The 23,478-nt window shown below is 40.9% G+C and overlaps 1 protein-coding gene across 1 annotated transcript in view; it reads right to left on the reverse strand.

Moving 5' to 3' along the window:
• Positions 1–19,171: 19,171 nt before the first annotated feature.
• The window catches only part of sorcs3.L (sortilin-related VPS10 domain containing receptor 3 L homeolog), a 147,789-nt gene continuing 143,482 nt past the window's right edge, over positions 19,172–23,478 (reverse strand). Inside the window, exons 23-27 of the mRNA XM_041570087.1 lie at positions 22,905–23,036; positions 21,860–21,959; positions 21,639–21,744; positions 20,941–21,101; positions 19,172–20,596 (exon numbers count right to left, since the gene is read on the reverse strand). Of these exons, the coding sequence (XP_041426021.1) occupies positions 20,532–20,596; positions 20,941–21,101; positions 21,639–21,744; positions 21,860–21,959; positions 22,905–23,036 (564 nt within the window). The 3' untranslated portion in view covers positions 19,172–20,531. The remainder of the gene's footprint in view (positions 20,597–20,940; positions 21,102–21,638; positions 21,745–21,859; positions 21,960–22,904; positions 23,037–23,478) is intronic.

The following is a 23,478-nucleotide window of genomic DNA, read 5'->3' on the forward strand; positions in this document are numbered from 1 at the left end:
GTAGTTGGACTGTAAGTTGTTGCACAATATAAATAAATCAGAGGCCGGGCTCCTAACTAGCTGCCATTTTTGCTCATTACAAATGGCTCCCAGTAAGGGGACACCTCCTTCTCCCAATCCCTGACCTTTTGCAGGTCTCTCAGCCTTTCCATATTGATGCGCTTGGGGGGGGGACGCACTCAGCAAACAAAGAAAGGTTAAACAACCCCCAATCAATACGGCAGCGACGGCTCCAGCAAACGATGAATTCACACATTTCTTTAACCTCTTCTGCGGGGGGAATTCACCTGCAACTGAAACAGCTCCATTAAATCAGTGTTTATTGTATTGGGCCTATAAATAAGCAGCTGGGGATGCTGGGAACTGGAGTCCTCACATTGAACTGCCTGTGGGTGGGACTTCCCTGAAAGGAAAACAAATGGAAAATGTAGTTTAGTGAATAAACTGGTTCAGTATCTCCCTCCTGTATCTCCCATTCCTCCTGACTGAACTGAACTGCAGATTATCTGATTACTGACTGTGTAATAGGTTTAGCCACTAACTGACATGTACGAAGCTCACCAGCTAACTGACTTGTACATGAGTTTACCTAGTAACTGACTTGTACAGGAATACATCAAACTACTTGTGGAGGAGCTTTAAGTCAGTTAGCTGGTAAACTCATGTACAAGTCAGTTAACTGGTAAACTCATGTACAAGTCAGTTAGTATGTAAACTCTTGTACAAGTCAGTTAACTGGTAAACTCATGTACAAGTCAGTTAGTAGGTAAACTCATGTACAAGTCAGTTAGTATGTAAACTCTTGTACAAGTCAGTTAGTATGTAAACTCTTGTACAAGTCAGTTAATTGGTAAACTCATGTACAAGTCAGTTAGTAGGTAAACTCATGTACAAGTCAGTTAGTAGGTAAACTCATGTACAAGTCAGTTAGTAGGTAAACTCATGTACAAGTCAGTTAGTAGGTAAACTCTTGTACAAGTCAGTTAACTGGTAAACTCATGTACAGGTCAGTTAGTAGGTAAACTCATGTACAAGTCAGTTAATAGGTAAACTCATGTACAAGTCAGTTAATAGGTAAACTCATGTACAAGTCAGTTAGTAGGTAAACTCCTGTCCATGTCAGTTAGTAGGTAAGCTCTTGTAGGTATCAGTTAGTAGGTAAACTCATGTACAAATCAGTTAGTAGGTAAACTCCTGTCCATGTCAGTTAGTAGGTAAGTTCCTGCCAATTTTAACTGAAGGTAAGTTTCTGTCTGAACCAGTCAGCAGGTAAACTCCTCTACATGTCAGCTCCCTCCTTTCCTAGTACAGTATTAGCAGTGCCTGTATGAGCAGCACCAATAAACCCAATTTCTGGGCATTTCCCGGCAGAGGCCACTAATCTCCCGGTGTGACTAAATGTTACTCAGTGTTGTACTGCTCCTCTAAGCCACTTACACGCTGTTTCTGTGTCCCTTTAAGCTCCTTTCCCCGTCCCTTTGTGCTTTGCTTTTGACATAATGAGATTTGACAAACAGGTTCCCTGCAATGAAACCAAGCGGAGCGGCGCCTCACATTCCAATAAAACCAAATCGAAGCCGCGTCGCTGCGCTTTTAAGTAAATAATAGATTGGATTTAGGGTTTATGTGCCTCTTACACTGAATATGTTTTCTGCCGCCTCTTTTAATGAGGTTAGTAAAACACAATTAAAATGATTAAGTGAGTTTCCCAAAAAGAAAACAACTCTGGGGAGATTCATAAAGTAATTATATGGACCTTGCTGCACTCTATAGGCCAGCGGCTCCACCATCGTCATAATCGTATTGAGATCCCTTCCCGAAATCAGTTCCCTCTTCAAGTCTAAATAATGTATAAATAAGCCATGTGCTCAATGAATAAAGAGAAACTGAATAATATCCTGTATAGAAACTGCAGGGGGTGAGAGGAATAAAGGCTACAGGCAGTTATGGAGAAATACTGCGAATCACTGAGTAGTATTCTAAATATTCTCTTAAATGCATGGAACATTATCAGCCTTTAACTTATTGTGTGCCCAGAACATTCCTTCTCTGTATATTTGTATTTATACATATGGGAGGAGGAGGTGCCATATTGATTCCCTTAGACAGTACAGTATGAGGGTATAACTTATTGTGTGCCCAGAACATTCCTTCTCTGTATATTTGTATTTATACATATGGGAGGAGGAGGTGCCATATTGATTCCCTTAGACAGTACAGTATGAGGGTATAGCTTATTGTGTGCCCAGAACATTCCTTCTCTGTATATTTGTATTTATACATATGGGAGGAGGAGGTGCCATATTGATTCCCTTAGACAGTACAGTATGAGGGTATAGCTTATTGTGTGCCCAGAACATTCCTTCTCTGTATATTTGTATTTATACATATGGGAGGAGGAGGTGCCATATTGATTCCCTTAGACAGTACAGTATGAGGGTATAGCTTATTGTGTGCCCAGAACATTCCTTCTCTGTATATTTGTATTTATACATATGGGAGGAGGAGGTGCCATATTGATTCCCTTAGACAGTACAGTATGAGGGTATAGCTTATTGTGTGCCCAGAACATTCCTTCTCTGTATATTTGTATTTATACATATGGGAGGAGGGAGGTGCCATATTGATTCCCTTAGACAGTACAGTATGAGGGTATAGCTTATTGTGTGCCCAGAACATTCCTTCTCTGTATATTTGTATTTATACATATGGGAGGAGGAGGTGCCATATTGATTCCCTTAGACAGTACAGTATGAGGGTATAGCTTATTGTGTGCCCAGAACATTCCTTCTCTGTATATTTGTATTTATACATATGGGAGGAGGTGCCATATTGATTCCCTTAGACAGTACAGTATGAGAGTATAGTTGTAAAACTACATTGTGGGTAAAGAACACAACTATTTCAACCATATAAATACTGTGTAAATAGGTCCTTATTTTCTAGAAATGATTGACGCCACAATTGTTAAAGTATTTGACCCATTGTGATGTCACATACAATATCCGCCGCTTGTTAACGTTGATGTCAGAAACCCAGAGCAGACACTGAAGAAATGATGGAATCAAAAGCATTTGACACTCAAATATCTTTGGATATAATTTAAAGTTTTTATACAGTTTTAATAATGTTTCTGAGTGCGTCTCCTCGGTGGGATCGATATATAATTCTCATTCATGAATTTATGCGCAAGTGGATTTGTGAGCCTTCCAACCGGCCGGGGCAGTTTTATGCATGTGATTAATTACTGGTAACTAACGATGAAATTAAATTGCTGACTCGAAATTTCTTTTATGGCGACGATCAATGTCCCTGAGATGAGAACAAAACAGGAGGTGAAACTGCAACTTTCTTCCAAATGTGCCCCCCGGATCCGCCCCGTCGTGGTGCTCAATGAGGCCACAATGCAGCCTCCAACTTGTTCAATCCCAAACAGAAGATCCAACCGACATTGAGGAAGGACCCCAAACCCCTGATCCATTTATTTTTTTTAAAGATTTTTTAAAGTTTTTTAACGATCACTAGAAAACACCCCAAAACAAGACAGTAAAACAATTGACAGTTGTGATGTCACAATGGTGCTGATTTGGTGCGGGTCCAGATATTGTCTCTTGGATAAAAAAGAGATTTGTTGCACAACTTGGGGAACATGACTTGTCATTGGCCCTGATCCATTTCTAAGGCATTTTATTATCGGCATCAATAACATTTCCCCACCGGTCCCAAATCCCCTCGACCCAAATAAACCTGCAAATGCACAAAGTCACGAATATGTCTGAGCCCCTTATTTGTGTTTATTTTAGTAGATCCCTTTGGGGCTTTTCTGCTTTTTACCTTTCCTTCCAACACTTTCCTCTTGTCTCTAGAGCAGACAGGTGAGTGAGTGAGCGAGTGAGTGAGGTTGATAGGTGAGTAGGGCAGACAGGTGAGTGAGTGAGATTGATAGGTGAGTAGGTTAGTAGGGCAGACAGGTGAGTGAGCGAGTGAGTGAGGTTGATAGGTGAGTAGGTTAGTAGGGCAGATAGGTGAGTGAGTCAGGTTGATGGGTGAGTAGGTTAGTAGGGCAGACAGGTGAGCGAGTGAGTGAGGTTGATAGGTGAGTAGGTTAGTAGGGCAGACAGGTGAGTGAGTGAGGTTGATGGGTGAGTAGGTTAGTAGGGCAGACAGGTGAGCGAGTGAGTGAGGTTGATAGGTGAGTAGGTTAGTAGGGCAGACAGGTGAGTGAGTGAGAGAGTGAGGTTGATAGGTGAGTAGGTTAGTAGGGCAGACAGGTGATTGAGTGACATTGATAGGTGAGTAGGTTAGTAGGGCAGACAGGTGAGTGAGCGAGTGAGTTAGGTTGATAGGTGAGTAGGTTAGTAGGGCAGACAGGTGAGTGAGTGAGCGAGTGAGGTTGATAGGTGAGTAGGTTAGTAGGGCAGACAGGTGATTGAGTGACATTGATAGGTGAGTAGGTTAGTAGGGCAGACAGGTGAGTGAGCGAGTGAGTGAGTTTGATAGGTGAGTAGGTTAGTAGGGCAGACAGGTGAGCGAGTGAGTGAGGTTGATAGGTGAGTAGGTTAGTAGGGAAGAAAGGTGAGTGAGTGAGCGAGTGAGGTTGATAGGTGAGTAGGGCAGACTGGTGAGTGAGCAGGTGAGTGAGGTCGATAGGTGATTAGGTTAGTAGGGAAGAAAGGTGAGTGAGTGAGTAAGGTTGATAGGTGAGTAGGTTAGTAGGGAAGAAAGGTGAGTGAGCGAGTGAGTAAGGTTGATAGGTGAGTAGGTTAGTAGGACTGATGAATGAGTAAGGTTGAAGGGCAAAGGACTGAGAGTTGAGCAACAGCCTTTGGTTCCAATAACTTCCAGTCATTTCTCTGTTTCTTCCCTAAATCTAATTAGAGAAATGAAAACTTAAATTCCTGAGAAAAGTGTTTTCTGCCAAATGATCATTTAATTTAATGGTGGGTGGCGCTGGCACTGGATAGAGGGGCATTGGCTTCCCCCCCCCCCCCCGCACTCCGGCACCTGCCAGATCCTCACATTCAGCATTTTGGTTGGGAAGTGGCAGAATCACAATGTCGTTATTAGTCTCTCGTTCCTTGGCAATCTCTGTTTAAAGAACAAGTTCACCTAGCGAATACGGGAAACAAGAGTGCATGCTGGGTGGGGTAACATCTGTAATGAAATTAATTCATCTCTATTTCTGATATACAAATTTATATGGGTGTCATTGCACTATGTGTCTGACTGTTTCTATTCTCTGCACTGCTGGAGCTGACTGCTGAAGCCATGTACAGACCTGGAGGAGAACTGACTCTTTTTCTCTATTGCCAGACAGACACAATGACAGTTACACAGAACTATAAACCCAGTGAGAATGAGGAATGAATGGGGAGTCAGAAGCAGCAGTGCAGAGAAGAGAAAGGGACAGACACAATGACAGTTACACAGAAATATAAACCCAGTGAGAATGAGGAATGAATGGATATTGGGAAGTTGTATCAGGAGTCAGAAGCAGCAGTGCAGAGAAAGGGACAGACACAATGACAGTTACACAGAACTATAAACCCAGTGAGAATGAGGAATGAATGGATATTGGGAAGTTGTATCAGGAGTCAGAAGCAGCAGTGCAGAGAAAGGGACAGACACAATGACAGTTACACAGAACTATAAACCCAGTGAGAATGAGGAATGAATGGATATTGGGAAGTTGTATCAGGAGTCAGAGGCAGCAGTGCAGAGAAGAGAAAGGGACAGACACAATGACAGTTACACAGAACTATAAACCCAGTGAGAATGAGGAATGGATGGATATTGGGAAGTTGTATCAGGAGTCAGAAGCAGCAGTGCAGAGAAGAGAAAGGGACAGACACAATGACAGTTACACAGAACTATAAACCCAGTGAGAATGAGGAATGAATGGATATTGGGAAGTTGTATCAGGAGTCAGAAGCAGCAGTGCAGAGAAGAGAAAGGGACAGACACAATGACAGTTACACAGAACTATAAACCCAGTGAGAATGAGGAATGAATGGATATTGGGAAGTTGTATCAGGAGTCAGAAGCAGCAGTGCAGAGAAGAGAAAGGGACAGACACAATGACAGTTACACAGAACTATAAACCCAGTGAGAATGAGGAATGAATGGATATTGGGAAGTTGTATCAGGAGTCAGAGGCAGCAGTGCAGAGAAGAGAAAGAGTCAGAAGGTTTAGGTATAAATATAGTTTGGGTACAGTTCCCCTTTAATCATCAGAATTTCAATGATTGGACTAATTGTAGTGAATAGAATTTAGATGGCATATTGGATCAGTGGTTTCGCTGCACCCAGACTCTTTCAATCCTTTTTTAATTTTTTACTTGTTTTTTTTTACTTGTTATTGCCCCACCCCTCCCCCGTGTTGGCTCCTCTGTGAATATTATTCATGTAGTCATATTGGGCACAATGGGTTGCACTCATCATTCTGCCTGTGGTGCCAGGAACAGTAATGGGCACAATGTTGACTCCATAAAGATAAATATCTGCCCCAGGCTACATGTTGTCAGTCTTGTTGCACCCAGTATAACTTTCCTGCACCCACTTATGCTGGACCCCAAATTTTAGGCATAACAGCCTATTTAGAGGACCCTAAATATGAATAGATATGGGTGGGCTGTGGGCAGTACAGAGCAACTGGCCTATTTATAACTTTATAGCACTCATTTGGCTTTGGGAGGTTCTACATATTAAGTACCCCCATTCCCCAATTGTCCCTTCACAAATGTCCCCATATTACTGTCTATTCACAATATGGTACTAAGTGATTGACCCTCTTTCTTGCACCCACACAAACCTCCCCTCTCTACAGATCACTCTGCATTCCATGAATCTGTCTTTTTGCTTTTAGTTTTCAGACTGTAAGCTCCTGGGGTCAGGGCAAAGCAAGTCTCTCTATATACACTCACTGTCAGTCACTGCACTGCTGTCACTTTCTAGACTGTAAGCTCCTGGGGTCAGGGCAAAGCAATTCTCTCTATATACACTCTCTGTCAGTCACTGCACTGCTGTCACATTCTAGACTGTAAGCTCCTGGGGTCAGGGCAAAGCACAACAAACAAACAAACATCCCAATTACAGACTGAACCTGTGCCAGACAGAAAGATGTCTCACTGAGGTGTCTCATCCGCTCTCTCTCCCTCCTACCTCTGAATTCTGTCTCACCCCAAAGTCTCTCTCTCTCTCTCATGTTTTCTCTCACTTTCTCTTCCTTCTTCCCTTTGTTTTTCTCCCTCTTCTACCGCCCCCTCTCTCCACCAATTCTCATCATCTTTCATGTCACTTTTCTTTCTCATTATTTTTTCAATTTATTTCTCATCCTTTCTTTCCCTTTCTTTCAAATTTTTTTCTTTCCTTTCTTTATCATTTCTTTTTTTCCCCTTCTTTCTCTTCCTTTCCATTTCTTTATCATTGTTTCTTTCCCTTTGTTTCTCATTTTTTCTTTCTCTTTCTTTCCCCTTCTTTCTCATTCTTTATTTCTTTTATTTCTCATTCTATCTTTCTTTCTTTCTCATTATTTTTCCCTTTACGTCCCATTCTTTCTTTCCCTTTCTTTCTTTTATTTCTCATTCTTTCTTTCTCATTCTTTTTTTCCCTTTATTTCTCATTTTTTCTTTCCCTTTCTTTATAATTCTTTCTTTGCCTTTATTTCTTATTCTTTCTTTCCCTTTCTTTCCACTTCTTTCTCTTTTATTCTTTCTTTCTCATTCTTTTTTCCCCTTTATTTCTTATTCTTTCTTTCCGTGTTTTTATTATTCTTTCTTTCTTTTTCTTTCTTTCTCATCCTTTCTTTCTCTCTATTTCTCATTATTTCTTTACCCTTTCTTTATAATTTTTGCTTTACCTTTATTTCAATTTTTTTCCCTTTCTTTCCCTTTCTTGCTTTCCCTTTTCCCCTTCTTTCTCATTCTATCTTTATTTATCATTCTTTATTTCCCTTTATCTCTCATTCTTTCTTTCCCTTTCTTTTTAATCTTTTCTTTCCCTTTATTTCTCATCCCTTCTTTCCCTTTCTTTATCATTCTTTCTTTCTCTTTCTTTTCCCTTATTTCTCATTCTATCTTTCCCTTTCTTTCTCATTCTTTCTTTCCTTACTTTATCATTATTTCTTTCCCTTTATTTCAAATTTTTTCTTTCCCTTTCTTTCTTATTCTTTTTTTCCATTTCTTTCTCATTCTTTTTATTCCCTTTATTTATTTTATTTCTCATTCTGTCTTTCTTTCTCAATATTTTTTCCCTTTATTTCTCATTCTTTCTTTTCCTTTCTTCCTCATTTTCTCTTTCCCATTCTATCTTTCCATTTCTTTCCCATTCTTTCTTTCCATTTCTTTCCCATTCTTTCTTTTCCTTTTTTTCTCATTCTTTTCTTTTCTAATTTTTTCCTGTCTTTATCATTTTTGTCTTTCCCTTTCTTTCCCATTCTTTCTTTTCCTTTCTTTCTCATTCCTTTCCTCTCTTTCCCATTCTTTCATTTACTTTCTTTTCCTTTCTTTAATTAACTTTCTTTGTCATTATTTTCTTTTCTTTCCCATTCTTTCTTTTCCTTTCTTTTTCATTCTATCCCTTTGTTTACCCTTTCTTTCTCATACTTTCTTTCCATTTCCTTATAATCCTTTCTTTCCCTTCATTTTTCTTTCCTTTTCTTTCCCATTCTTTATTTTCTTTCTCATTCTTTTTATTTGTTTCCCAATCTTTTTCTTTCTTTCCCTTTCTTTCCAATTCTTTCATTTTCTTTTTTTCTTTCCCTTTTATCTCATTCTTTTGTTCCCTTACTTTCTCATTCTTTCCCGTTCTTTCTTTCCCTTTTTTCTCATTCTTTCTTTCCCCTTTTCTGATTCTTTCTTTCCCTTTCTTACTCATTATTTCTATCCCTTTCTTTCTCATTCTTTATTTTCCTTCCTTCCTCTCTATCCAGTTTCATCCGCTTTCTGTGACTTTCTCTCATTCTCTTTTTCCAGGGATCTTTTCCCCCCTATTTCTCTGGTTATATTTTTCCTGGGCTCTTTCTCTTTCTGCCTCTTCTCTCTCTCTTTTTGTCTCTTGTCTCTCTACCCCTCTCCTCTCGTGTCTGTCTCAGTGTTTTTGCTGCGAGAGTCTCAGGGCTCTGTATGATGATGGTTCTAGTTTTCTGGCTGTTGGATTTGGAGAAGCTTCTCAGTAATCTTCACCTCCTGCTGCTGCAAATTCCAGCAAAGACAAATAATCCTCGGCCCGGGCCCCGAGGAGTGGGGATATCATGTGGCTGCATCTTATTTATGGCCCTCGGCTCTCAGCAGACATTTCTCCACTCTCAATTACCCCTTTAATACCCGAGAGTGAGCGTCTCTGGGATGAAATGAACATTCCTGCTGCCTGAATGACTTTATCAGGAGGAAATGATTCCTCAGGGGCTCGGCACAGTCAAGGCCAAACTGTGAGGAACCCAATCAAAGGAAATGAGAGCAACTCTCAGGAGCCTTAGGAACTGCAGCAGCGCTACTGCCTGGGCTTAGGAAGGGGTTAATCTAACATAATGTTGCTAGTCATAAATCTCTCCTGCAGCAAAGGGTGTCGGTGTCTCTATCATTTGTCTCCCTTTCCTGCCAGCAGTTACTCTGCCGACCCCTTGCTCAGGATTCCAGTTGCCAATCCCTGTGCAAAGCATTTTGTATGAGTTTAGCCATCTGAGCAGCCATATGGGGTGGAACCACAGCCTCAGTGTTGCCCAGAATGCAGTTCATTAAGGTATCAGAGGTAAAAGTGTTCTTTGTTGGGCCACAAGGAGAGGCAGATGCCCCCACAGACACCCATGTTCAAGGCTGAAGAGCTGATCCTTAGACAGCCATGTGGGTCCTATCTGTTGTAGCTTTATCCACTAAAGGTCAGACTGAAACAGGCAGAACTAGGAAGCCCAATATCACTGGAAACATCACACAGTCCATCCTAGAATGACAACACAACAGGCTTCCAAGGGAGACAATACAATTGCACAGACCACCTGCATCGAGAGCCCTACAAATTTCCTTTTACTGGTCCTGTCAATTTACCAATTTACTGACCCAATGTGCTCTACACGGTTCCCTTTGGAGGTAATACTTACCATTATGGATAATAACCATTTCTTCAACGGTTCGAATATGATATCATTAATTGTATTCTCTGTCTATTATAGGCGTGCGGATGGACACAAGTGCTCTCCCAAAAACTCCTTTGCATTGTGCTCTGTTGAAAGAAGAAATAAATTACAGAAATGTTATGGAAGTGAAATGCTCTCGTTCTCTGGATGGCCACCATATTCTCCATGAACAGGCTCCTTTTGTTGCAGTATCTGATTTTGCCTTTCTTCTTGATTTTTCCATATAATTCAGTTTTTTCCCAACACATTCACCTTATTAGTCGTCTATGAAAAGATATTAATTAGTTCCACTGCTACAATGGATCAGATACCTAAGGAGAGGAAATAGAATTACATTTCATCTATAGAGGGGCAGTAACTTGGTTCTGGTTCATGGTTTTGTTCAGTAGGAACTGTCAGTGTTGGGTAATTCTTATTCTTGAGCAATTTGTTTCATAGGCAGTGAATCAGGCCAGACTTGTGAATAATATCGGGATACAATAGAGGTTTGGAGAGGAGTCGGGAAATGTACTTCCATAGGAGACTGAGTCTATTGTCCTGCTTATATCAATGGAAATGGCTCCGCCATTCCCCAGTGAGAAGCTCTTTGTAGCCTATTCAGCTTCTCCCTCGCCACTTTCTCTCGTGTATCTTACTTTCCCTTTTTTGTTATAAAAGCATTTGATGTTGGCTCTTCCTCTCTCTCTGTCTCTAGGGAGGGCGCCTCGGCCCAAATTAGGCAGCGAGATATGGTTGTCTGCTTACATTAGAGACATGGCTACGGTTGTCTGAGTTTCCCTTGAATAACTTCCATACTGTACTATCCTTCCTTATTCACTGACACAAATAGTCTGAGTTGTTCTCCAACTTTACCTTGTGAAGCCTCCTTTTGTTGACTGGTCCCTCGCCACCCATTTGTTCTTCCTTCTAAAACATGGAGATCAGTTAATTAAACTGGAAATTCTGGTTCTTTTTATTTTGAGACACTGTGAATTGCTGAGCACAGTTGAGCCCTGGATTTTTAATGGTCACATTTATATTTAGGGACTCCATGACGCTGACTTAGCACCCAAGCTCTCGGGTGTGAGGCCAAGCTAAAAGCTCTCCCATGATGTATTATTTTCTATTATTTCTCATTATTATAAAAGCCCAGACAGAAGTCTTTATATACAAACTGCTTACCTCCTGACTCACACCAAACACCGTATCTGCAGAAACCATCAGACCAAGCCTTTTCCAAAGGGTCCACCCTGTTTTGAACCAGATGTCCTTAACTATCTGTAGCAGTCACATAGATGAAGTTGAGAGCCAAATACGGATGGAAAAAATTTCCCTAGGTTTGCCAATGAGATGCCCATGGTACATCAAACATAAGCACTTTGGTGAGCTACATGTCATAGGGTGAGAAGCAAAGTGTTCCTCACAAGCCAATGGTTGGAAATCATGACTTTAGATGATGAAAATTCAAGGCAGTTGTATTGGGTCATTGTAGTCTTCATAGACTGCTTTAGATTGGGGGTTCCTTCACATATAAAAACGGTTCAGTGCCTCTGGCATTGGGGAGAACAAAACAACAAAAACAAAAAGCACAATATATTGTAGTATTTTCAAAATAGTCCAATTAGACACCATGTGTTGAAGTAGGGAAATAGTGATATATTCTATTTCCCCTTTAAATATTGATTGTGGGGGGTTGCCTCCCTCTGGATTATCTTCTGGCTTGGTAGGAAATGTTGGGTGTTTTGGGGAAATGTGTGGTTTTGAAGCTTCAGAAACAATATTAAAATGTTCATTAAGGCTGGGCAATGGCCCCAGGGCCATGAACTAACTACAGACTGCCTAAAAATACATCTTAATGGCCTTGGGCAAATGGATAGAAGTAACGATGGCCATTTCCTTCATTTTCTGCAGTGACCACTTATTTCTTTTCATATAATTAAAGGAGAAGATCCCTCTGCAATTTAATACATTTATAGGCAGTTGCCACTTCCAATAGTCCACTCCACCATAGATTTTTAGAGGTATGGGATCTATTATTTGGAAACCAGTTATCCAGAAAGCTCTAAAATGTAGAACTGCCCTATACCATAGGCTCCTATTAAAACGAACTAGTCTTCAATTTACCTGTAATGGCTAGAGATGAGAAGCCATTGTTCTTGGTGATTGCTAACCTACAAACTGCAGGTACCAAGAATTTTAGATTATAGTTTCAAAGGCATTTTGCTCCAACTTTAGTAATAAGTAATTGGTTAGAAACCATTGAAGTGCAAATGATTTCCAGTTTGATGGAGGCTTTTATGGTGTTTGAACTTAGGAACCAAAGGCTGAAATAGGTGGCGGCTGTTACCCCATGGAAGGGAGGTCCTTAGGGACAAAACAGACCCTTAGGTTAATGACATGTCTGGGGTACAATCCATCTGATCTAGTGAGTGGCAGCTCTTTTTTTCAAATAACAGGCCCAAAGCTGAAGAGATAAAAGCTTTGAATCATCATGGTTGTCCTTTTCCACTACTATGATATGGGACAAGCAATGGGCAGTCTTGTTTCAGCCTGAAGATGTTCCTCAGATTCCATCAACAATAAAAGTCTTTCCAAATGCACCACAACAGGTATCTTTGTTTCCAATGGCCTTGGGTGCCTGACTGGCTGTTTATTGAGCATTTGCCCATTGGGACATATCTGATTGAGCATTTTCCTATGTACAGCAGATATCTTAAAATGGAAAGCCCCAACAACAGGAACCTGGATTTGGTATTCCCCAAAGGAAAATGTCTTCAATTTTAATGTTGAGATCTTTGTTAGGCACATATTTGAGGGATGTGGGGTTGTAGGACATTGAGAACTGGATACATAGACTTGCTCTTGTAGCCTTCCAACAGTGCCTAATCTTGAATGGATTAATCTGTCTGCTCGTTCCTTCCATGCTGCTGGGTGGACCTTTAGGACTGGCACCCAGTTGGCAGATCAACCTTTTAGAAAGATGCAGTGGAGGAATAATGCATGGGAACTGGATTTTCAGGGGAAAAACAAATGATAGAAACCCAAGAGGATGAGGAAGATCATTTAATCACATTTAATAGCCCATAAAACAGTCCATAGCAAAACCAATAATTTTCGGTGCTAGCAAGCGCACCGGACTCAAGGTGCCATCACTCACTGCAGACGTCTACATTTTGGCACCGGTTCCCCGTTGGCCATGGGGGCTGGATGATGAATCGGTGACGTTTATGGTCAAAGAACAGCAGCGAGTGATGTATAACAGAGATATGTCACAACAGAGATGACGTTTATGATGATTTGCTGGATGGGGACAAAGCCAATTTGGAGAGTTATTTTCTGGTTTGATTTGTTGGTCGGGGAGCGATGGAAGTTTCCATTTTATTGCCTTAGACTTCTTATTAGAAGAAAATGCAAAGTCTTCATCAGGCCACAGCCCTCAGAGGTACATGGAAACCATCCGGAGCCTCCTTCACTGGGAAATCGGGAACAGTCCCTTTTTGGTGGGGAAATGTAAGAAGATTAAACATTTACTGCATTGCTGTCTCATAAGATCATCTGATTCTAATTTTACTTCTCTTTCTTCTTTTGTCATTGACATGAAATTGCCATTCAGTCTGTGTTTTGTTTCCTCTCCGTTACCTGGGAAATATTTCCCCAGAATCATTATTATTTCCACTAGAAAATGTCGCTTTAATAGATTTCGTAACAAAAGCCAAACGACATATAAATTCCACAATGTTTCTGATTATACCCCTCAGTGACACCAAATGACTCTACACCGTGAAAAGAGAAAGATCCCATAGAACAATGGCAGCTATTCCCCTTGGTTCTCCTAGCAAAGGTCTTTATATAGGAAGGCAGGGTGTAAAGGTGTAGACCACACTATAATATAGGAAGAGTTGATTCCCCCTCAATTGTTTATTATAGTTCCCTGACCCTGTTGTACAGAAAGATACACCAAAAGGACATAACAATGTTACAGTAACAAGTGGGACCATAGATGTTGCAGGAAGGGTTGGCCCCTGAATTATAATGAATAATTTACACTATATAATTTGGGGCTGCCAAGTCTGAAATTCTTCTGATACACAACTGTGTGTCTGTATTTATCTACTGTGTGTTCTGGGGTATTATACATGGAATTGGCTCTGTATTTATCTGCTGTGTGTTCTGGGATATTATACATGGAATTGGCCCTGTATTTATCTGCTGTGGGTTCTGGGATATTATACATGGAATTGGCACTGTATTTATCCTGCTGTGTGTTCTGGGGTATTATACATGGAATTGGCCCTGTATTTATCCTGCTGTGTGTTCTGGGGTATTATACATGGAATTGGCACTGTATTTATCTGCTGTGTGTTCTGGGGTATTATACATGGAATTGGCACTGTATTTATCTGCTGTGTGTTCTGGGGTATTATACATGGAATTGGCTCTGTATTTATCTGCTGTGAGTTCTGGGTATTATACATGGAATTGGTCCTGTATTTATCTGCTGTGTGTTCTGGGGTATTATACATGGAATTGGTCCTGTATTTATCTGCTGTGTGTTCTGGGGTATTATACATGGAATTGGCACTGTATTTATCTGCTGTGTGTTCTGGGTATTATACATGGAATTGGCTCTGTATTTATCTGCTGTGAGTTCTGGGTATTATACATGGAATTGGCCCTGTATTTATCTGCTGTGTGTTCTGGGGTATTATACATGGAATTGGCACTGTATTTATCTGCTGTGTGTTCTGGGGTATTATACATGGAATTGGTCCTGTATTTATCTGCTGTGTGTTCTGGGGTATTATACATGGAATTGGCACTGTATTTATCTGCTGTGTGTTCTGGGGTATTATACATGGAATTGGCACTGTATTTATCTGCTGTGTGTTCTGGGGTATTATACATGGAATTGGCACTGTATTTATCTGCTGTGTGTTCTGGGGTATTATACATGGAATTGGCTCTGTATTTATCTGCTGTGAGTTCTGGGTATTATACATGGAATTGGCTCTGTATTTATCTGCTGTGAGTTCTGGGTATTATACATGGAATTGGTCCTGTATTTATCTGCTGTGTGTTCTGGGGTATTATACATGGAATTGGCTCTGTATTTATCTGCTGTGAGTTCTGGGTATTATACATGGAATTGGCCCTGTATTTATCTGCTGTGTGTTCTGGGGTATTATACATGGAATTGGTCCTGTATTTATCTGCTGTGTGTTCTGGGGTATTATACATGGAATTGGCACTGTATTTATCTGCTGTGTGTTCTGGGGTATTATACATGGAATTGGTCCTGTATTTATCTGCTGTGTGTTCTGGGGTATTATACATGGAATTGGCCCTGTATTTATCTGCTGTGGGTTCTGGGGTATTATACATGGAATTGGCACTGTATTTATCTGCTGTGTGTTCTGGGGTATTATACATGGAATTGGCCCTGTATTTATCTGCTGTGGGTTCTGGGGTATTATACATGGAATTGGCACTGTATTTATCTGCTGTGTGTTCTGGGTATTATACATGGAATTGGCCCTGTATTTATCTGCTGTGTGTTCTGGGGTATTATACATGGAATTGGCCCTGTATTTATCTGCTGGGAGTTCTGGGTATTATACATGGAATTGGCACTGTATTTATCTGCTGTGTGTTCTGGGGTATTATACATGGAATTGGTCCTGTATTTATCTGCTGTGTGTTCTGGGGTATTATACATGGAATTGGCACTGTATTTATCTGCTGTGAGTTCTGGGGTATTATACATGGAATTGGCCCTGTATTTATCTGCTGTGAGTTCTGGGTATTATACATGGAATTGGCACTGTATTTATCTGCTGTGTGTTCTGGGGTATTATACATGGAATTGGTCCTGTATTTATCTGCTGTGTGTTCTGGGGTATTATACATGGAATTGGCACTGTATTTATCTGCTGTGGGTTCTGGGGTATTATACATGGAATTGGCACTGTATTTATCTGCTGTGTGTTCTGGGGTATTATACATGGAATTGGCCCTGTATTTATCTGCTGTGTGTTCTGGGGTATTATACATGGAATTGACACTGTATTTATCTGCTGTGTGTTCTGGGGTATTATACATGGAATTGGCACTGTATTTATCTGCTGTGTGTTCTGGGGTATTATACATGGAATTGGTCCTGTATTTATCTGCTGCGTGTTCTGGGGTATTATACATGGAATTGGCACTGTATTTATCTGCTGTGGGTTCTGGGGTATTATACATGGAATTGGCACTGTATTTATCTGCTGTGTGTTCTGGGTATTATACATGGAATTGGCCCTGTATTTATCTGCTGTGTGTTCTGGGGTATTATACATGGAATTGACCCTGTATTTATCTGCTGTGTGTTCTGGGGTATTATACATGGAATTGGCCCTGTATTTATCTGCTGTGGGTTCTGGGGTATTATACATGGAATTGGCACTGTATTTATCTGCTGTGTGTTCTGGGTATTATACATGGAATTGGCCCTGTATTTATCTGCTGTGTGTTCTGGGGTATTATACATGGAATTGGCCCTGTATTTATCTGCTGTGTGTTCTGGGGTATTATACATGGAATTGGCCCTGTATTTATCTGCTGTGTGTTCTGGGTATTATACATGGAATTGGCACTGTATTTATCTGCTGTGTGTTCTGGGGTATTATACATGGAATTGGCCCTGTATTTATCTGCTGTGTGTTCTGGGGTATTATACATGGAATTAGCCCTGTATTTATCTGCTGTGGGTTCTGGGGTATTATACATGGAATTGGCCCTGTATTTATCTGCTGTGGGTTCTGGGGTATTATACATGGAATTGACACTGTATTTATCTGCTGTGTGTTCTGGGGTATTATACATGGAATTGGCACTGTATTTATCTGCTGTGTGTTCTGGGGTATTATACATGGAATTGGCCCTGTATTTATCTGCTGTGAGTTCTGGGTATTATACATGGAATTGGCCCTGGGATATTATAATGGAATCTGTGTAGACACAATGGGTAGACACAATAATTACCCTTGGCCTTTAGGCAGAACATTTCAGACCTTATGGATTTTCTTAATGACAAACGGCTCCTGTGTGTTCTTGGGATCCAGAATAACACTGCATATTATGCGGCAATGTCCGACTGGGGAGCTGGGGGCTGCCAGGCTGGAAGGAATGAGAATAAACTGAAATAAATGTCAGAAACTGTTATAAAACATTTAAACTGCCAAACACTGCGCATGGAGCTCTTTGGGGAGGACTCAGAAGGTGACCTGTCTGGCTGAATTCACAGAGAGCAGAGGACGCAGGTTCCATTTCGTATCCCAGTTCTGTTTTTGTTGAGATGGAACGCGGACCTTCCAAAAAAATCTATTTTACCCCCTTTATTACTGGCTTTCTCAAAAGTGAAATTTTAACCTTCAGTTGTATTATCATCCTGACTCAGTAATATTTTGTACCAGATAAATAACCACAATCACTGTTTAGCACCAAAATACACAGATTTTTATCAGGTTCAATCAGGACCACTGTCTGTGCCAAATTCAACAAAGTACCCAGTTATATAAAGAGGTGATATAGTCTGTAGTAAATACATATATATATATATTGTATATATATATATATATATATGTGCAGCCGGCATTCGGATAGTATATTCCTAGCAGCAGAAATGCGCAGTGTAAAAGCCTAGGGATCCAAGTGTAGCATGGAGCTGATCCCAGTAGCACATTGAGAGTGAGTGCTGATTGAGTGCTGATTGAGTGCTGAGTGAGTGCTGAGTAAGTCCTGAATGTGGCACTGTGGGTTCTGCTGCCCAATCTATTGTAAATAACCCTTTGGTGAACTTATGAAGCCCAATCCAAGTACCTTGCACAACATTGGCTACATACAAGTAATAGTCACAAGTATACAGGGGAGTTCATGTTTGTGGGTAAGGGGTCTCCTAGAATATGTGGCTAAAAGGCAACAAGTGACAAGACAGTTCACAATATACCTGAAATTGCAAGTCCTGCCCATTTGGTTCTGGTAATATCTGGTGTGTGATTTTGGTGACCATTCCCTTGTAATGCCACTTCAGCATCTGGAATCTGCAGTCAAACTGCAGCCCAGTTCTCTTGGGACTTATAATGTAAGCTCTGTGGGACAGGGACTGCATTCCTTTATCACTTGCGTGTTCTATTGTGTATTATGCAGAAAGAATGGCATGCTCTGGTACAGGGAGCCCTGATTACACCCTGTCCAGCTTTGCACCACCAGAATGGCACACAATTAAGGTGCGTGTAAGGACCTGTTGACCACCCATGTGCAACCCACTCCTCAGATGTAGATGTTGGTTCCTTTTAGCCCTCATGCCCCAACCAACCATTCTAGTTCTTCCATTTGTTAACTTCAAAAGCCATTTCCATGAATGAGCTCTAGCATTATTGGTCCAAGCTGTCTGCAAATTTGGACTTGTGGCTCTGGATGCAATAAAGTGTGGAGCCAATCTTGAAATTGAAGGCATGAGAAGATCTGTTAACAAAGGGTGAAGCAGATCTTGACATTAAGGGCATGAGTAGATGTGTATGATGAATGCAACCCTACTGAGATGTTGGAGGTGGTGGGATGGAACAGATATTGACATTAAGGGCATGAGTAGATGGGTATGATGAATACAACCCTACTGAGATGTTGGAGGTGGTGGGATGGAACAGATATTGACATTAAGGGCATGAGTAGATGGGTATGATGAATGGAGCCCTACTGAGATGTTGGAGGTGTTGGGATGGTACAGATCTTGACATTAAGGGCATGAGTAGATGTGTCAAGGAATGGAACCCTTCTGAGATGCTGGGTGTGCTGGGATGGAACAATAATTACTTTAAATGCCACAATAGGTGTGTGTGTGTATATATATATATATATATATATATATATATATATATATATATAGTGTAGACAGTGTTTTGTAGATACAGAGTTTGGGGATGTGTATTTAGTGTCTGCTCTCATCATGGAGACCTGAGAGACAACCCAATCTATGGAGAGATTCTACAGAATCATAAAATTCCATTGGACTCTTTGCTCTCATTTATATTACTAAACATTAATTTATTTCCAAGAAATTAAAAACTATTTACATCATAGATATGTACAACACCATCATTATAATTTTCCATTAACATGCACGGAGGAGCAAGGGAGGGGTTATCAAATGTCTAAATGAGGGTCACATGGGCCAAACTTCACGGCCTGCTGAGCAAAGTTGAAATTTCTCTGAAATTGCTTCATAAATGAATCAGCCGCCAAACACCTGAACATTCTGTGCAATTAGAAACATAATTTCATCTCGTGTATCAAACTCATTCTCCTTCTCTCAGGCTCGGTCACTTGTTGTTATGGTGGCACTTCTCCAGAATCATTAGCTGAACCAATATCAGTGAAGATAAAAATGGCCAAAGACCTCCTTGAGAAGGATTTATATCATCAGAGTCATCTCTTTATTTAGAGCAGAATATTCTGCATGAACATAATTTACAGCCCCTGCTGGACGCTTAATTGGAAATGCGTAAGGCGAGGATATAAAGATAGAGAGAATTAAACTTTGGCGGACAACTTGGAAGATGACAGGGGCCATTTGTTTTGGAAATGATAAAAGTGCTTGGAGAGTTGCCGAAGATCCGCGGGTTGGCCTTGAATTCCTTAACTGCCCAGTACACAATAAACCAAGCGGCGCATCATTAATCAAAGCCGCGGCCGCATCCACGTGAGAGACAATTTTGTATGTTAATGTGGCCATTTGGGTTCAGGGTAATGAGATGATTCCCGGGGTCACTTGACAGAAAGAAAAGATTAAATGACGAATGACTTGATACAACTTGAAAATAAAGGGGAAACAAGGAAGGTGAGGAGAATATCCGGGTGCTAGCAGATCCACATTGTGGGGTTCATCCTTATGGAGCCCAAGTCTCTAGATACACAGTGAAAGGATTTCATTGGAGATATACAAACACTCCTGCTGGTTCTTCTCATATGCCAAATCCCATATCATTCCCAATCCAAGGTCAGGATTCATGATATGCTTCTAGTTACTGGAAAATGTATCTCCCACAAGGAATCCCCAGTCACTCCAATATGCAGGTCCCAGGTTTCCTTTCCCAAGACATTCACTCCATTTCCACCAAAACTTGAAGGAACTGATTCAGCTTCATGATCTCTATCACAACACAACCAGCTTTTTATTCTCTCCTGCAATTCCATGGACACTCATTCCCATTTTCAAAGCAAAACACTGGTGAGTTTTATTATATATATATTTTTTTTTACAAATATTTGTTCTTCTACCTGAAGTTCAGAAATGTGGCTCAGAGAACGGGAAAAACCCCCCAGAAAAGTATGATTTTTCTTTAAAAAAAAGTCTGAGTTTTGGCTCAGGTGCTTTCTGCCGTCGTTAGACGCTCGTACAGTTGGGGATTTCTTTTGTGCTTTCACTGTTGGCGATTGTTGAAATGGTGCCTGGAAGAAACAAGGGTGACAATGTGAATCTGAATCTGGCACAAGACATTGAAACCCCCCCCGGCACCAGTTTTGATAAAAGTCAATAGAACCAATTTAACATTGGGAGTTCCATGCCTGTAGGTGTCCAAGTGCAATCCAGTCATGCCCAAGTATCCTGAATTGCTTTATACTGTATATAAAGCTAGTCCACCTATATCTGTGCAATAATGTTCAGAGTTGTAGTTAAACTACAGTGACAGCAAGGGATCCTCATCCAAGCTCCCCTTGATCCATCTATCTCTATGGGTGACCATGGCAGTAATGGATACTCTACCATAATGATACATTAAAGGAAATGTTACCTATGACCCTTGTGTCCAATTCTTTATCCGTCAGCTCCTCGGAATCTGGGAAGTTGCCGAGTGATATTTTGGGAGCTGTGTCATTTTGGCTGACAGAACCAATCATCTCCTGTTCTTTATCGTGTTGGACTTGAGCATAAATGTTAATCCAGGGGATTTTCCTACAGATAAAAAAAAAGATTTTAGTTACGCCAGTTCCAAAACCGGAATATCATAAGTATATGGGGGTGCACCTACTCTAAAATGGCAGACACCCCTCAAATTGGACAGAGAGAGAACTTTGCAACCTACTTACAGTATCAAATCATAACCAAGACCTACATAAATGTATAATGTAAGATGTATCCAGTTGGGCCAAGCCTATTACACTCCCAGATATACTAGAACTGTGGCACCGAGTTGTCTTGCAAAAATAAGTCCATCAGATAATGGGTCTGAAAGCAAAAGCAGCACAGGACTGGGTCAACTACTATTAAGTTAATGGCCGGCCTCCCTTTCCCTACCAACCCCATGCAAATGTAATGTCTATTTCTCTGGCTGCCTACTGACACAATGCAGTTCCATTAGCATATAATTTATTTATTTTAAAGGGCTGATTTTAGGTTTATAAATAGGATCTATAATGTGGGTCCTGCACCCCAACTCTCTGGAAGAAGGTTCTACAGTCCACAGCTCAACCTTCATTTCCTTCAAGTTACCTCTTAAATTTGTAGATTAAAAACACAGCCAGGCCCAAGAACACCACCGATAGGAGCATCAACATGGCGGAACTGCTGTGGCTCGATCCGCTGTCCACCAATGGGGCTGAAACACAAATAGCTTGACTGGAACCCAAAACTCTGGGCTGTACACATACTGGCAGCAGTGAGACTCTTACAAATGGGCCCCCAGATCCATAATCCATCGTTACCCCACATACCTAAAGTCAGTTGGGTCACATACACAAAGACTTGCACTCCCGGCTTCAGCTCAAACACCACGAGATTTTGGTTGAGGGCACTGAGTATGGTTTCCACAATCTGGGGGAAAAGATAGAACTTTCCTTCAGTGTAACATGTAGGGTGGACTGGGCCATTGGCACCATAAACATTTGCCATAATTGATTTAATAATTAGAAGGGTAATACTGAGTGATGCTAAGGAATAGAAGGAATTTCCACAGCAGTCTTTGAGCCAGTGATTAATAGATCTAAAAAGTAGACCTTGGTCAACAAAATTCCATCATTAAAGCACCCCAAGATTCAAATGAAATCAAACATCTGCCTGGAAAGAGGGGGGTTGCTCATGAAATGAAAGGGACACATTATACTGGGGTCCTTTAAAGTCTTGTTCTGGCCTTTAAGCTGAGAATATAGTATTGTTTAAAATTCTATCCTGCAGGAAACAAAACAGAAACTCTATAATAAAGCAATTTGAAAAATAAAACGAAAAAATTCCAAATACATGTCGATTTGGGACAGTAACGTTGGAAATGTCAAGGCTGGTTAATAACAAGTACTTGTTCCATTCAGAAAAGTTGCCAGTTACAAGCACATTTACTCTCCCCTAGTAAATGTCAAGGCTGTTTTCTAACATTATTGGGAGAGGTGAGAGAGTCTGAACTGAGTTGTTATCGGTACAGGATTTGTTCGGTACAGACGGGAACATGAGCCGTTGGAATATTAAATGTACCAGCGAAGTGCGGGCTCTGGACAAAGGAAAGCAAAGCTCTAGTGCAGAGATAGTAAACATGTCAATCTAAAGCTGAGCAGGGTTTCTGAACTATAGGTGCTGGGCATGATGGGAGTTGTAGTTACACCAATAAAGGTTAAGAGTATGAAATAATGTGACTAATTTACACTAACACAGCAGTGCAACAGCCACTAGCAACTGGTTCTAATGAGTCTGCTTCAAGTTGGAAAATCTGATTATAGACAAGGGCCTTCTATCTGAGTCTCATGGATTGGTGAAGGAAAGGACACTTACTTGTTCCAAGTCGGCTTTACTCCCTTTCCTTCTCTCACTCGCATTTTTGGGAGGAAGGACAAATAGTTCTGCTGAAGTTGGGAGACCCGGGAACATGGCAACCAGAATGTGCTCCTCTGGGATATTTGTAACCTGGAAAAAGAATCCTAATGCGTGAGAGCTGGAGACAGGAGGCTGTGCTAAAAACTCTCTCAAACCTCAAAGTATTGAGCACTGAATACCTATCATTAACTATAACTGCCTGACAGCACACACTAGAGTTACCCATGGACATCCCGGGTACTCAGTTATTCCATTCAATCCCTTATGAAGCCTTCCAATTAGTGATGGGCGAATTTATTCGCCAGGTGCGATTCGCCACCGGCGAATAGATTTGCAAAACGGCAGCGAAAATTCGCTGACGAAAGTTCGCCGGCATCAAAAAAAAATGTCGCCGGCGTCCAAAAAATAAAGGGGTCAAAAACGAGACGCCAGCGCAGTTTCGCAAATTTTTCACCATTTTGCGAATTTCACAGGAAATTCGCAAATTTTCCAGTGAAGCATAACGGCGCAAATTTGCCCATCACTACTTCCA

The sequence above is a fragment of the Xenopus laevis genome, chromosome 7L (assembly GCF_017654675.1).
Source record: "Xenopus laevis strain J_2021 chromosome 7L, Xenopus_laevis_v10.1, whole genome shotgun sequence".
In the NCBI taxonomy this organism is placed as follows: Eukaryota; Metazoa; Chordata; class Amphibia; order Anura; family Pipidae; genus Xenopus; species Xenopus laevis.